At 44.9% G+C, this 16,382-nt stretch overlaps 2 protein-coding genes across 3 annotated transcripts in view; one reads left to right on the top strand and one right to left on the bottom strand.

The window, feature by feature from the left end:
* Positions 1-205: 205 nt before the first annotated feature.
* FABP1 (fatty acid binding protein 1) lies at positions 206-6,157 on the top strand. Its single transcript, XM_019749224.2, has 4 exons — positions 206-361; positions 2,017-2,189; positions 3,851-3,943; positions 6,035-6,157. The coding sequence occupies exons 1-4, from the start codon at positions 295-297 to the stop codon at positions 6,083-6,085; spliced, it is 384 nt and encodes a 127-aa protein (XP_019604783.1). The 5' UTR covers positions 206-294; the 3' UTR covers positions 6,086-6,157.
* A 7,050-nt stretch (positions 6,158-13,207) lies between these two features.
* The window catches only part of SMYD1 (SET and MYND domain containing 1), a 50,387-nt gene continuing 47,212 nt past the window's right edge, over positions 13,208-16,382 (bottom strand). For both annotated transcript variants that reach the window (XM_019749221.2, XM_074332297.1), the window contains one exon: positions 13,208-15,663. In XM_019749221.2, the coding sequence (XP_019604780.2) occupies positions 15,505-15,663 (159 nt within the window). In that variant the 3' untranslated portion in view covers positions 13,208-15,504. The remainder of the gene's footprint in view (positions 15,664-16,382) is intronic.

Raw genomic sequence — 16,382 nt, 5'->3', positions numbered from 1 at the left:
CACATTTAATGGGAGAGGAGCACATTAAAGGCTGCAGGACCAGAGGGCTTTGCACGTAACTGACACCCATTAATGTTTGATGAAGTAGAGCAAATCTCCGCTGTGCCCATCCTGCTTTTTTTATCATTGACCATTGCTCTCAGAAGTTAATATTTGAACATGGCCATAAAGAGTTGACAGATGCTGACCTATGGCCAACATTCAAGGGGGAAGAGCCTCCTATAAATCAGCCCACACTAGACCGTCCTGCCAGCAGAGCTACAGATCAACTGTGGAGAGAACCTCATTGCCACCATGAACTTCTCTGGCAAGTACCAAGTGCAAAGCCAGGAAAACTTTGAGGCATTCATGAAGGCAATCGGTGAGTGCTGGGCTGGATGCCAAGGCTGGGGGTCAAGGCAGTGAGAGTCTGGCCCTACAGAAGGTGGCTAGTCACCAAAGTGGGCTCGATGTTGGGATGGGAGAAGAGGTTCAAGCTTTGCACAGACCAGGGCCAGGTTATGCATGTGGGTTTTGCAGTCACTTGCAATTACTCCATAGGCAGGTGGAAAGAGCACTGAACTGAGGGCTCTTTGGGGTCTGATTTGGATTGAAACCATCTCTGCTGGTACCTCATTGTGTGACCCTGTTCATGCGTTCATTCATTCATTCATTCATTCATTCATTCTTCTAACAAACATTGATTCAAGTCAAACCATATTCTGAGCACTGTGCTGCACAGATACCAAGAAAACAGATAACAATGAGCTACATTTCTCCAAGGGCAGTTTAGAGAGAGAGAAAAAGAGAAGGAATAAATGTAGTAAGGGCTCTCCTAATGTGTACTGTACTGAGTGCTAACTCAGGGCGAGGCACTGTGATAAGCCCTCAAAATGCAATATCCCATTGAATCCTCAATAAAGAACTCTGAGTTAGGTACTATTCATTTTCCCATTCTACAGTAAAAGCAACGGAGGCTTAGAAAAGTTTAGTAATCTTGACCACCAAGGTAACTCACGTAGGAAGTGCCGCAGGATTTGAAACAGGTGCTGGTTCCTAGAGACCCCACTTTAACCCCCTGTACACCCCCCCCCCCCCCAGAGAATTGTACGGTAGGATGTGGTGCTCATGGGAGGGCATGGAGGGCAGCTTGATGGTGGTGAAGGTGAGCAGACAGATGTCCACGAAGGGACTGGAAAAGAGGATTTTGCTCCAGGTCAAGGGAACCTTGTGAGCAAAGGAGTGAGACAAGGAATAGTGATAAGAAGGAGAAGGGTAGGGAAGACAGCAAAGGCAGAGACAGGAGAACATTCAGGGCCAGCAGAGAGCTTGGATCTTCTCCTGTAGGGCAAGTCACCTCTCTGTCTCCCATCCCTCACCTGTGCAGCAGGACCCTCCACTCCCACTGTCAACAAATGTGGTTTTGTGAACCTCAATTCATATAACACCATAGACATGCTCTGAAATTTGTAAAGCTCCTACCCAAGGCAAGGCACTCCTGATACATCTTCCTTTAGAACCTAGACAGAAGAGGTCAAGGTAGGGCTAGATGGACAGGCATTTGCCAGGACAGTCCCAGTGTGTGCATGTTTGTCCTGGCATAATTATTAATAGCTCTTCCTGTCACTCCCAAGAGTGACCTGGCTTGGAAGATAAACTGTATTGGTCAACCTGGGAGTAGAGGATGAAATGTTTGTACTCAGAGAGCAAAGCCTCTGGGTATTAGAGGAGGAGAAGTGAGGAAGGAGAGTGAGCAAGAACCAGGGTCCTCACCAGGGAAGAGGTTTTTCAGGCCAGAGGAGTGTGTTTTATGAACCAACGGGCAACACAGTGGGCAGGGCAGGGCAGGCCAGGTCAGGCCACTGATCTTTCCTGTCTGAAGTCAAAGCCCACACTGCCCACAGGACTCCAGTACACGCATTGGCCTCTGAGAGCTGCATCTCCCTCTCCCCCTCCAAACCACAAAGTTTCTCTCTTGACCACTGCCTTGCAACTGCCATGTCTGCCCATCTCTAAACCTCAGATGCTTTCCATCAGGTCTGCCTGACGACCTCATCCAGAAGGGCAAGGACATCAAGGGAGTGTCGGAAATTGTGCAGAACGGGAAGCACTTCAAGCTCACCATCACCACTGGGTCCAAAGTTATCCAAAACGAGTTCACCTTGGGGGAGGAATGTGAGCTGGAGATCATGACTGGGGAGAAGGTCAAGGTAGGAAATGCCCCTCAAGCCACACTCTGCCTCCGGAACTTTCCCTGGAGCCTGGTCCCAGGCCTTCATTCCTCAAGGCTCCCACCTCACAATTCCCACCATGGATACCCTATCTCTGAATTCACTTCTGGGGTGAGAGGCAGAGAGACAAAGACAGCTCTTAGGGAAGAAGTGCTTAGAGAAAATGCTCCCATTTTCCCAGGTCTGTCCAGAGGTGCTCTGGCCCAAGAATCGGAGCTCTCCTAAAATGGAGGATATGGAGGAACCAGGCACAGAGCAGGTGTCTAAGTCTCAGGTTTTCCCAGGCCCAACAGTGGGCAAGTGGGCATCAGTGAAAAACCCTTAACAGAGGCCTGAGGTCATTCTTGAGTCCAAAGTAAACTGGCTTTTGCTGGGCCTAGAGCTGGTGGTCATGGGAAGTGGCTTCCTGGAGGAGGTGCTGGCAATACCAGAATACCAGGGCCCCAGGCAGACACTCAGACCAAGCCTTCGGGGGTGGTCACTGAGCCCCTGGCCTCAGCTACCTCATCTGTAAAATGGACATAGTCACCCTTCGCAAACTGAGGGCAGGGCAACATCACTTCTGCTGGGCTGTGGTTCAAGTGTGCAATGAGCACTGTGTATGGTTGTGTGAGTGGTCAGCAGGCCATAGCAGGGAGATCCAGTCACTGGGGTTACTGTCACCAGGAGCCTCTCTTCCCTCCTATTTTTTTTTCTTTTTTACTTACTAAATCATCAGTTTATTGTAAAAGGATATAACTCAGACACAACCAGACGGAAGGGGTATATAGGGCAAGGTATGTGGAAAAGGGCTCAGAGCTTCCATGGCCTTCCAGCATTCCACTCTACCCAGATCCCCACGTGTTCACCAATCTGGAAGTTCTCTCCTCTTTCTCCCTGAGAAACTCCACATACCCCAGTACAGGCAACACCACTGAGCAGCCCTTTGTTCCTCCCCGCCAAACACCTCTGTGCACTGGGCTCAGCACATTGGTCTTTTTACCTCTTCTGAGACCTCTTTATGTCTGCTTCTCCAGATATAGCATTACAGGTCAGGAAATCTGTGATAAATTTTAGGAGGGAAATTCTTTTGATATGCCCATAGTACGGGGAAGACCGTCATGGGTTTTACCCCAGGCCTTTTCCAATTGTCCATTTTGGAGTTAAATGTGTAACCTGGGCCAGTGTCTTCTGCTCCCAGCTGGGTTTCTGTTACCTCTTCCTGAATGCATGAAGCCTGAAAAGGATACATCAATAGGAAAGATAAACATATCAGAAGGAATAATGCATACCAAAGCAAAATATGTTTTCTCCCCACTGGTCAGTATTTTAAATTTTGCTCCCTCCATTAACTTAGAGAATTGAAATTTTATTCAATTTTACTTTAGTGTTTGCATTTGAGCCGCTTACATATCTTATGCTGATTTCTAAATCACATACCATGTATTAGAAGTCTGACAAAAGAAGTCCTGACATTTTCTTTAGTTCTTAAATGCACTTCAGTTCTATTTAGAGCCAGCGAGCTGGGGGGTTGGCCTTATATAAATGAGTGGTTTGGTTGTTGTAAGCAGAGACCCATGCAGTGGAGCCATCCTCATTGGCAAGGGTTTTGCTCCCTGCACAGACCCTTCTTGACTGGTCATCTCTTCTGTCCCCTGCAGGCAGTGGTTCAGATGGAAGGTGACAATAAACTGGTGACAAGTTTCAAAGGCATCAAGTCCATCACTGAACTCAACGGAGACATAATCACCAATGTAAGTTGGTGCTCTGAGCTTGCAGCTCCCAGTGCCTGAGGGGAGAAGAAAGGTGAAGAGGAAGGAGCAGCCTTCCCCACCACCTTTCCTGTTGTCAATCTCTGCTACCACTTACTGAGGACCCATTATGTACCAGACAGTTTACACACATTATCTCTAATCTTCCCAACAACCCTAAGTGTCCTAATGGGGAAACTGAGGCAACAGCCAGGGAATGGCAGAGGTAGGGTTCCTCTGAATGGAGTGTTTCACGGGGCTACCATCCACAGTTGTATACTGCACAACCTTACGGAGAGCCACTCCCGTTGTAGACACTTTAGATTTGTGTACTTATAATTTTGCAATGCCTGCCAGTAAGGAGTATTGTTCTAACAAAACCAGGACAGTGCACCAGGGTGCCTTTCCAACAGATAGAAGAACTGTATCTTGAGGAAGGGGCACCTTTCCTAATTCACCTAAGACTCCACATGTGCTGGTAGCAGCCCCAGCTCTTCTAGGTTCCTTGGGGCTGTCCGTCCCTCCACCACCACTCTCCTCATCAGGGTTGACCACTGAAACCACCCCCATTTCCTTCTCTCCTCATTACCATCCCCTTCCTTCACCAAACCCAAAGAGGATGGGGCAGGAAAGGGTCGTGCAGAGCTACCAGCACGGCCTACCTTTCTCAGTCTCCACTGAGACGTAGCCATAAGACACACTCTCACCCTAGAGAGCAGGAATCCATTTATTCCCTCCCTTGGGCCTCTGATTCATGAAATAACCCTTCCCATTGATGCAGAACCTACATGCAAGGAAGGCATTGTTTGACCAAAAGGTGGGCTCTTTCATTGCTTTTTCTATTTTATGATGCTACAGTAATTACCAGCCATAAGCCTTCTCTTCTGCCTCAGCACTAACCAAGAAGCCATAAAGACCTCCATATGCCCTGCAAGCCCAGGGCACTCAATAAATGCCTTTGCCCTTTTGGCATTTATAAGGGGAATCATATGCATGGTCATCGTATGGCAGCTTATAAATCTGGAACACTCCAGCTGTGTGTGCCATAGCATCCTGAGTGCCTGTCTGTCACCCATGTCTTGTCCCTGATTCAGTGCTGTGTTTCTCCACCAGTTATGTTCCCCTGGCTCTTTCTTGCCCCCAGGCTGTGTTTTAGGGAGTAACAGAAGGCAGAATGTTGCCCAAGGGGTCTATCATCACCCACTTCCAGTGGAAAAAAATCCTTCAACTAGGGAGAGTGTGGGAATCAACCATGACACATGTGGTTCCCAGGCGTGACCCCAGCACATTCGCAGCAGAGAAGGGAGGCACCAGCAGGAGAGCAAGAAATGATCTGTCCTTGTCCTGGCCAATGTCCTTTAATGCTCTCCATCTTCTCTAATCCTCCTATTTCCTGTAAGGGAGGCAGGATGAGGTATTTAATAGACAGGTTGACCTGTCCAAGGTCATCCAGCTAATGAGCTGTAGAACCAGAGTTCAAACCTAGATCTTTCCATTCCATTCCATTGCTGCTGAAACTAAGGAACTCCTTTTTAACTCTCATGACATTACCCCACGTCATTTCCACAACCTTGTTCAAGGAAATCAGTGGAAGGGAGGGGCAAGGTGAGAAAGGAATATACCTCAAAAACTCAAACACTGATGAACCTAATAAATCCAATGCTTGTATATGCTTCACAGCATTGGGAAGAAAATTATGCTCTACCTACTATGTTCCAGGCTGAGTGCCTAAGTGTTTCCACATACATGTGTCTCTGCTATTCAACATGTGTTTGGTACATATTAGGCACTTAATGGAACTTTGAGAAATGGGATTGGACTACACTGGTTTGGATGGTCTTCCTCTAACAGCCATTGATGTAGAAAGGAATTCAGGAAGAGGCAGGACAACTCTCCACTTAAGGAAGTAAACTGACAAAGACTTGGCATGGGATTTTAGAAAAAATTACCAGCTCTTTCTTTGGTCCTATAAAAAACAGAGGAATCTTTGGGTTGTTTCATATGTTAGTATATTTAGGGCTATTTTGATGACTTAATTATCTTTTACAATTCAACATCAGATTAACATTGCACAATTTCTGTTCTTACTTTCAGACCATGACATTGGGTAACATTGTCTTCAAGAGAATCAGCAAGAGAATTTAGACAAGTCAGCATTTCATCTACTTTTACTGTGTAAAATTAATGTAATAAAGTAAACTATGTTTTTAAAAAAAATGTATTTTCTTCTTGATGGGCTTTCACTGATGGGGCTATTGGTATCAGGAAGCACTGATCACCTATATTTTCATAAACTTTGATAACCTGCATGTTCCATCCTAACTGGGTCAGGTCTGAAGCAGACCCCAGGCCTCCCCCTCAAGTGACCCTACAAGGAATATGAAATATGGTTGGATCTGTAGAACAGCCCTGGAATGACCTTTCCTAGGAGCTGGAGCAAGAAGGTATGCAGTGTGCTGGCCCTAAGGGTGGCTCTCCCTGAGGACAGAGAGCAGGACTGCTGGGCAGACAAAGGAGGCTTATGCCCATGAGAGTGGCCACAGTGGCCCCACCCACCAGGGGGCATGAACAAAAAGAGCAGGCACTGACACACCAGATGAACAATTCTCCATCCTAGGAGAGGGCTGAGTGAGGAGCTTAGCCAGAAGTATCAGAAGTAGACAGAGGAAGCTTCATGCCATGAGCAGAGGCAGAATGTGAGAGAAGAATGATTTCTCTGAACAGTATTTTGCACCAGGCTCTGGTAGTTGTTACACGTTAAGTTGCATCTCCCCAAAATTCACACGTTGACGTCCTAACCCTCAGTTCCTCAGAATGTGCCCTTATTTCAAAATAGGGCCAATGCAGATGTAACTAGTTAAAATGAGGTCGTACGGGAGTAGGGTGGTCCCCTAATCCAAAATGGCTGGTATCCTTATTAAAAGGAGAAATTTGGACACAGAGACACCCACACAAGGAGTACACCATGTGAAGAATGGAGTTATGCTGCCACAAGCCAAGTAACTACCAGAAGCTAGAAGAGGGGCCTGGAACAAATCCTTCCTTTCAGAGGGACCGTGGCTCTGCCACCACCTTGCTCTCAGACCTCTAGCCTCCAGACTGTAAGCTAATAAATTTATGTTATTTAAGCCACCCCGTCTGGTATTTTGTTATGGCAGCCCTAACAAACTAATAGTGTTCATTCCCCATCTCCAAGGAGCTGCCAAACTCTGACATTTCTACCTTCATCATACCTTTCAGCTCCCAGAACTGTGCCCAGCTCACAGAAAGCTCTCAACAAAGATGCTCTTTTAGAAAAACCCAGTTTGCCTCCTTTACATTCACACAGGACACTTCATTCTGACACTTCTGATCATCAAATGTGTGGGGTTATTTCCCCACACCAAGCAATTTTAGGACACTGACAGTGACAGTTTAAGGGCTCAGGCCTGTGAGACCGCCACCCTCCCACATACTTCAGGTTCCGAACACAAGTAGTCGGTCCCCAGGTTCCCCACAATCTCTGTCCAACTTGGCTACAAATTGCAGGTTCCTTTGACTTCCTCCCTTTGGATCTGATTATTGCTAGAACAGCTTACAGAACTCAGGGAAATGCTCATGTTTATCAGTTTATTAAAGAATATAATAAAAGATACAGATGAACAGCCAGATTAAGAAACATATGGGGTGAGGTCTGGGAGGGTCCCAAGCACAGGAGCTTCTTTCTGTCCCTATGGAGTTGGGGTGCATCATCCTCCCAGTACATGCATGTGTTCACCAACCTGGAAGCTCGCTAAACCCTATGCTGTTGGGATTTTTATGGAGGGTGCCTCATGTAGGCACGATCAATTATTAATTCCATTTCCAGCCCCTTTTTCCTCTCTGAAGAAGTGGGGGGGTGGCTGAAAAATCCCACACTTATTTTAAAATAGTGTCATTGCAGATGTAACTAGTTAAAATGATGTCATACTGGAGTAGGGTGGTCCCCTAATCCAATATGGCTGGTTTTTCTTATGGCTTGGTCTTTCTGGTGACCAGCCCCCAATGAGGAGCCACCCAAAGTCACCTCATTAGAACAAAAGATGCTCTTAGTGTTCTTATCGTTTAGGAATTTACAAGGGTTTTAGGAGCCTTGGGTCAGGGACTAAGGACAAAGACCAAATATATATATTTATTATAAATCACAATATCACAAATGCCTTAATAAATGAATGAATCCATCACATTTCCCCCTCTCCTCTTTCAACTTCTGGAGTTGCAACCCAATTATTTGTTACTTAGAGTGTTTCACAGACCACCTAGGGCATCTCCTGCCGCTCTCTCTCTTACCTGCTAATAGTCATCTCCCTTATAAACAGTGTTGATCGTGCTTCCTAGTTCATTGCTGAGCACGTAAGAGTCAAACTCCTAAACCTGCATTCAAGTCTGTATATCATGGGTCAGTCAACATTTTCTGTAAAAAGCTAGACAGTAAATATTTTCAGCTTTGTGGGCCATCCAGTCTCTGTCACAACTCCTCGGTTCTGCTGTTGTAGCACAGTTGCAGCCACAGACAATACACAAATAGGCATAGCTATGTTCCAATCAAATTTTATTTATGGACACTGAAATTTGAATTTCATATCATTTTTGTGTTACAAGATAATAGTCTTCTTTTGGTTTCTTTTACCATTTACACATGTGAAAACCATTCTTAGCTCGCATATTATACAGAAACAGGTGGCAGCCAGATCTGACCGAAGGACGGTAGCTTGCCGACCCTTCTTTGATCATAGCCTGTTCCACTTTATCTAGCTCCATACCCTTTCCTATAATAAACCATTCATAAAAATAAATTCCAGATGAACTGAAGAGCTAAATGAATAAATGTGAAATATTATCAATAGATATGATGGTAGATAAATAACTCGAATTATTGAAGATCTTCTTAAGCACAGTGCTAAACCATGAAGAAAAAGATTAATTCATTTTGCTACCTCAATATTTTTAAATTTTGAAATGAAAAAAGATATGATAAACACAGTTTCACGTGGGAGAAAATATTTGTGGTTTATATAACAGAGGTTAATAGATAGAATATAGAAGCCTCCCCCAAATTAATAAGAAGACCAACAAATCAATGGAAAGGTGGGTTGAGGACATTAATAAGGAATTCACAGTATGAAATATGCTTAGTCTCATAGCAATCAAGAAGGAGTGATGTAAGATGAGATATAATTTTACAAATCAAACCAGTAAAAGATTGATAACATCTAGTGTTTGCAAGATGGTGGAGATGTAAACTGGTACAGCGCATATGGAGTACCATTTAACAGTATTCATTAATCTTTTCCCTAACGCCTAGCCATTGCCACTCTTGTATATTTTTCTAGAGAAATGTTTAAACATATGCACAAAGAAGCATATAAAGGATGCAACAGCCAAAAACTAAAAAATTATTTATTCATGTAGATATACATATATGTATGTGACCATGGATGGTTGTAACACCAGGTAATAGCCATTATCGTACAGTGAGAACAGGAATTGGGTGGGAGATCAAGAGAGCTTTTTGCATTATTTGTATTGTTTGAATCTTTCGCAAGGCAATAATTCTGTGAAACTATCTTTTTAAATGAACAAAAACTTATTTTAAATTTAAAGTAAATTTGGATTTAAAGTAAAAATATTGGGCTCGCAAATACGGTTCTAGTTAACCAATCCATGATTTTGGACGTCAGTTTTCTCATCTATGAATGGACAGTACAATGCCTTCTCTCGCAGCTTTTATAAGGAGCCCATGAAATGACGCAAGTGCCATACAAAGGAAACATGTCATTATCACCACTTGGATTCTGCAGGGAACTGAAGTTGGGTTTGACATTCAGACCATTAGCAGAAGCTCTGTTATGCCCAGAGAAGCATCAGTGAGCAAAGGAAGAGTCACAGAGAGAAAAAAAGGAGTTTGTTGAAGACCACCCAGCTGATAAATGGTGGAACTGAGGTACTCTGACTCTCAAGCCTCAGGAAGAGGAAAGTAGTCGAAACAAGGTCTTCTCTTCAGCAAAGCCTCTAGAGAACTGACAAAATTCCCAAAGTCTCCCCCTACCTGGCTTTAGGAGGGGATTGTTTGTATGTTTTTGCCTGAAAAGGAGAATACATTTTAGATACTGAATTTGGATTTTGTACAGGTGTCCAAAGAACTCTGGGCCTGAGTTCTCTGGGCACCTGTACTTTAAATAAATTGAATAAACAGCTGTTGATGGTATCAGCTATTTTTACTTTGACCCCTCTTCCTTCCTAATCCTTCCTCCTCCTCTCTGGCAGTGCTGTGTGCATCCCATCAACAGAGAGTACTCCTTGCCCTGAGACCCAATTGATTTGAAAAGAGCCAGTTTTGATGTCTAGATCCACACAAAAGTAGACATTTCTGTGGTTTTTTTGTTTGTTGTTGTTTTTTTTTTGGCAGGGCGCAGCTCACAGTGGCCCATGCGGGGAATGAACCAGCAACCTTGGTGTTATCAGCACCACGCTCTAACCAACCAAGCTAACCGGCCACCCCCTTTTCTTATTTAACTGATAGCCATTAGGGTAAAGAAAGTGATTATTTTTCATTTTTTTGCAGGAAGGGGGCATCTAACTTAGTCCATACTTAATCTTCAGAGCACTTGTTCTATACATACGAGAGGTATGTTAACCATCCCATGATTTTCTCGTATTTCTTACCAGATAACCATGGAAAGATGGAATTACATGTATCTTCTTTACAACCTGGCCGTATTCAGCCAAATCAGGGCTGGGCAGCGCTAAGCTCTGAGGAGACAATGATCCCTGGGAGACTTGCTGTCTAGCAGGGAGACTAACCCATAATCCCTATGGTGACAGTATGACCTATGCCACGGTGTTGGTGTGGACAAATTCCAGACCCTGCCAGCTAGAAAAATGTCTCAGAGGAGGGGACATTTCAGCTGACTCACAAAGCACCCAAGGGTATTTGTTTGGCAGGGAGGTATGGTTTAAATGGGGGTTTGGCAAGAGATGAGGCAGAGAAGGAGAGAGTCTCTAACACGAATATCCTTTTACTCTGGTAAGGAGTTTGGACTTGATCCTGGAGACCATGGGGTATCATTGAAGGGTTTTCAGCTACAAGAATAGCATGATACCAAATGCATTGTAGAAAAATTATTCTAGCCATGGTGTCGAGAATAATGAGAAGGGCCAAAGCTAAATACAGAAAGACCAGTAAGAGGCAGCGGCAATGATCCAGGTAAGAGATGTTGAGGGCCTGAACAGAGGCAGTGCCTGGGAGGATGGAGCAAAGCACAAAGGTTCAAGAGCATTTAGGAATTAGAATCAATGGGCTCCAGTGACTAGATGTGAGAAGTGCATTAGAAAGATATATGTCAGGGTGGCCAGATGGCTCAGTTGGTTAGAGCACAAGCTCTTAACCACAATGTTGCTGGTTTGATTCCCACATGGGCCAGTGAGCTGTCCCCTCCACACCTAGATTGAAAAACAACGACTGGACTTGGAGATAAAATCAGGATTCAAGTCCCAAGTCTTCCGCTCAGAGGCTTGCAGCTGTGCCTGCAAGACTGGTCTGAGGGCCTGGTAGCAAGACTGCTGGGTAGGAAGAATGATGGCCTCCAAAGACGTGCACGTGCAAACTCCTGGACCTGTGAATGTGTTACCTTACGTGGCAAAAGGGATTTTGCAGATGTGATTAAGGTAAGGACCTTGAGAGGGAGAGATTATCCTGGATGATCCAAGTGGGCCCAATATAATCACAAGTGTTCTTCCAAGTGAAAGGAAGGCAAGAGGATCAGAGAAGGATGGATGTAATTGCTGACAAGGGGTTACAAACCAAGGAATGGGGCCTTCTATAATAGAAGCTTTCATAAGCTGAAAAAGGCAAGAAACAGATTCTTCCCTTAAAGCCTCCAGAAGGAGCCCAACTCCACAGACACCTTGATTTTAGCCTTGTGAGACCCATGTTGGACTTCTGACCTCCAGAACCATAAGATAATACATCTGTATTGTTTAAGCCACTAAGTTTGTGGTAATTTATTACAGCAACAAGAGGGAACAAATGCAACTCCTAAAGACATCTGGGAAACTGTAGCACTGTATCTGGACCAGAATGTTCTCAGACCAAACCGTGTGAAGTGGGGCGGCCACGGTCGATAATGAGGGCTGAGTTCATGTCAGGGTTACTGAAGCCATAGGTTGGCCTGTGGTCGTGCTGCTCGGTGCACTTCTCTGAGACTGATGAGGTATCCTGCACAGGGTGAGATCCGGTGGTTTGTATGCAATGCTGGGCCAGGGAGGGGCAAGGGAGCTTCCAGAGTGCGGTTCACTTGCCCACACTGGATGTCATCATTCACAACTATGCACAACGTGGTCCAGAAGCTTCCACCACTGATGCCCTCAGAAATATTGCTGTTCTCTCTGCTGAGTGCCCCAACTATATGGATTCCCTTCTGCAGTCTCTAGAGAAGTAAACCCTGAGCAATTCACCAAAGCAGTGGCTCTATCTGGCCTTTAATATGTGTGTCTGTCAATACATTCGTTGTGTAGTGGGCAGGTCACTTAGTCTGAAAGACAGTAATCAGGTTTTACACTTGTTTGTTATGGCTCTGGGGATAGAGATTTCAGAACAGAGATCTCACCCCAGCTTAAGTAAAGATTTTTTTAGTGGTCTTTACCCATTCTGCTACTTCCATGTATCAGACCACAATTTTAAAGACTGGCAGCATTACAAATTAATGTGTACTTCTAAAGTTATGTGTGTGTGTGTGTGTGTGTGTGTGTTTAGAACCCTTTAAGCTGGTTCTCATGGTGTAAATATTCGCACCATGGCCACTGTTAAGCTATCAAAGTGATGTTGATGAATTCAGAGTGGGAAGAAATGTGCAGTTAGCGCACACAAACTGGTAAGAACTACTTCCAGCACACCATTGCTTATCTTACCCTTTACCTTCACTTTCTGATTAGGAAAACAGACACCCCAACAGAAGCATGGTTGGAATGCTCATGGAGCGTTTATGATGGCACTGTTCTAAGGACTTTGCAGTTAAAAATTTTAATTCTCACAGCAACTCTATGTGGTAGGTGGAAATAAGGAAACTGAGTCCTGGGTGAAGTAACCAGTCCCAGCTAATAGCTTGTGATATGAACTTAATTAGTCTTGGTGTCCATAATCTTAAAAACTACACTAAAGTATTCTCTAAAACTGCACTAATACACTAGCCACTGGCCACATTGGCTATTTAAATTTAAATTAAATTAAATTAAAAATTCACTCCCTCATTCACACTAGATATATTTTTTTTATTATTATTTTTATTAGGTTCAGGTGTACAAAGCAACATAATAGTTAGACATTTACACCCCTCACAAAGTGATAACCCCACTCCCCCAAGCTACTATCCCTCTGACATCTTATATACCTGTTACAATACCATTGAGCAAACAAAACAGAAATAGACTCAGAGACACACTAGACATATTTCAACTGCTTCATAGTCATATGCCACTAGTGGCTACTGTATTGGACAATACAGATATACGCATAATACATTTCCATCACCACAGAAAGTTCTATTAGACAGTGCTGCTCTAAATACATTGTCAGAAAGAAAGAAGCCACACATTTTATGTGGAAACAGTGGATTTAATAGCCTTGTTGATTGCTGTAACGTAAAAACTCAAAATACACAGTTGCATGTCTCTTCTGTTCTGAGATAAGCAAATTCATTCACTTATTCATTCATTCATTCAACACACATTAACTGAGCACCTACTATGTTTCAGGACCTGTGCTAGTTCCTGGGGATACAAAGATGAATAAAGACACAGCTCCTGCTTCCCAGGCGCTCACAATCTGATGGAGGAGGAAGATAAGTAAAAAGGCAATTGTAATGCCGTGAGGAGAGAGTTATGATGTGAGGGTCAAGGGTAACATGACAGACTCAGACAGGCAGCCAGCTGAACCCAAGACATTCGGGGGAGGCTTCACAGATGGAGTGACTTCCAAACTGGATGTTAAAACATGAATAAGAGTTGGCAGGTTTTAGGTATTTTAGATAGAAAATGCAAAGAGAGGCATGGGAGAAGATGGGTCCCTCAGGGACCCAGGAGAGAGAAGCCTAGGATGCAACAGAAGTAGAAGTCAGTTTTCTCAGGTACTGTGCTGAGGACGGACAACTATGCGCGGTGGGGGGAGAAAGGAAAGAGGAAAAATTTCATTTCGGACCTGCTGAGTTTAATGTGCCTGCAGAATGTTCAAGAGGGTGGGTGGGGCTGGAGCGCAAGAGCAAGGTTGGGACATACAGATTTAAGAATATCAAACTCAAGGTGGTGAATGAAAAAAAAGGGCCCGCTGAGCTCATGCGGGGAGTTTGTACAGACTGAGATAAGAATAAACCAAGAGTGACCAGAATGAGAAAAACAACCACAGGAAAGGCCAACATATCAGTGGCGTGTGGAGAAACAAGGACAGAGAAGACTGAGAAACAGTCTTGGGTCATCAAAAGGAAGTGGTGTTCCAGAAACCAAGCGCTGGGAGTATCGACCGACATAGAGCTGCCAACTATTGTCAGGACTGAAAAGCACCCACTGCAGTTGACCTTGGTCAGAGCTATTTCACTGGAGTTCAGGAAGCCAGCCTGCAGTGGTTTCAGGAAGAAATGGAAAGTGAAGAGAAGAAGATGATACCTATGAAACACAAATCCTTTAAAAAAAACCAAAAAACTCAGCTGTGAAGATTATGACTGAAGAGTCCCCAGCATGTTTACTGGCTACATTGAAGAAGTCAGTGGACAGAGAAATGTCAAGGATCCAGGGTGGAGAAGGAGTAAAGCGAAGCAAGGCCCCGGGGACACAGGAGGGCAAGGGGTACAGAGCCCTAGTGGGGAGTTTAGCTTTGGAGAAGGAGAGGGGCTGTTCCACCTCTTCCTGCATATGCACCATTCAGAAGAGGTTTCACTTCTCTGAGCAGAACCTAAATGGCCCAAACACAGCCCCTTTTTCATAACTCCATACTTACCTGAGGAAACTGGACATCCCCCAACCTAGTCAGCCAAATCCTGAATATTCCAGACCATGGGTGAGACCAGCAGCCCCAGAGACACTTGCACAGATGGCTGAGTAGCCACCGATGACTCTCCAGGCACCTTCCCCCCTCAGCTCAGATGTCATTCCTCCATGAAACTCCCCACTGCATACACACACACACACACACACACACACACACAGAATGTTCTACTGCACCCCCTCTCTCCATAGAGTTTACCATTGCATTTATTATTACAGTGCTTTGTTTGTTTATGTTTTGCCTCCCCAGCTACTTTTGGAGCTCTTTATCTCTAGGGCCTACCACCCAATAAACATTTGTAGGATGAGCTGGGCTGTAGGATGAGTTAATTGAACTGAACTGAGTTGAAATAAACCAAAATGACACTAGGGAACACAAAACAGAACATTCCCACAGCAACAAGGTTGAGCGTGCCTCTGACTTCCTCATCAAGGGTCTCCCCAGAAACCCACTACTTCCAGAATATCTCCCCAATTCCCCAGCCACGGTGCCCTCCATACAAGGCAGGTCCTCACTGCTTCTTATGGAACAGAGACGGGGCTGGCTCGTTGCTGGGCTCGGCCATGACCTGCATGGGCTGGTTGTTCAGGGCAGCCTCGCGCATCTTGCGGTACATGAACTCGTTCTGGCGGAACAAGCGCAGCTCCATCTCCGTCTGCACCCGCATGGCCTGTGGGACGCAGACACACCATAAGCAGGGATGACAAGCCCCCGGGACATGTTGGTCTCTGACCTACCTTGGCCCTTTTGGAAAGGGCAGACAATGGGGTAAATGACTCTCAGTCACCAAGCTTCAACTGTACCCCTCAGAGGACACACACAAAGTGGGGGCCTAATGTCCTGGCAGTGGGATCCATTTGTCAGGGAAGAGGGAGTCAGACCCCTCAGAGAGTAGCTTGAGGGATTATTCTCAGCAGAGACTGTTTATTCTCAGGAAGTGTCAGGTGGGGACCTGGATTTGAACCCTGGCCCCTGCATTTAGGTCCCACCCAAGATTCTAGGACCTTGTGTAGGTGATTTAATCCCTTCAAGCCCTGTTTCCTCACACACGAAATGGGTAAGATTCCTTCATAGTTTACAATAAGCCAGGAAGATTAGAGTATGTGACACACACAAAAAAGCCCTCTTTCCCAAATGTCCATTCAAGAAATATTTACCAAGAGCCAGGCATCGCTAAGGGGCTCAGGATACAGCAGTGAATAAGGTTGACAGAAACCGCCTTTGACAAGCTTAATACACTAGACATAACATTTGTGTTCCCATACATTTCATGACACAAAAGTCTGTCATCTTTCCCTACATGACACTGTCTGAGATCAGCTCTTTGAAGTCTGTCATTCTCATAAAAACCAGCCCTTCAAAGCATAAAGAAACCCAGCAGCTATTAAG

The sequence above is a fragment of the Rhinolophus sinicus genome, linkage group LG05, assembly GCF_036562045.2.
Source record: "Rhinolophus sinicus isolate RSC01 linkage group LG05, ASM3656204v1, whole genome shotgun sequence".
Classification (NCBI taxonomy): domain Eukaryota; kingdom Metazoa; phylum Chordata; class Mammalia; order Chiroptera; family Rhinolophidae; genus Rhinolophus; species Rhinolophus sinicus.
Note: the sequence above shows the minus strand (reverse complement) of the source record. Positions and strands in the feature narration are given on the sequence as shown.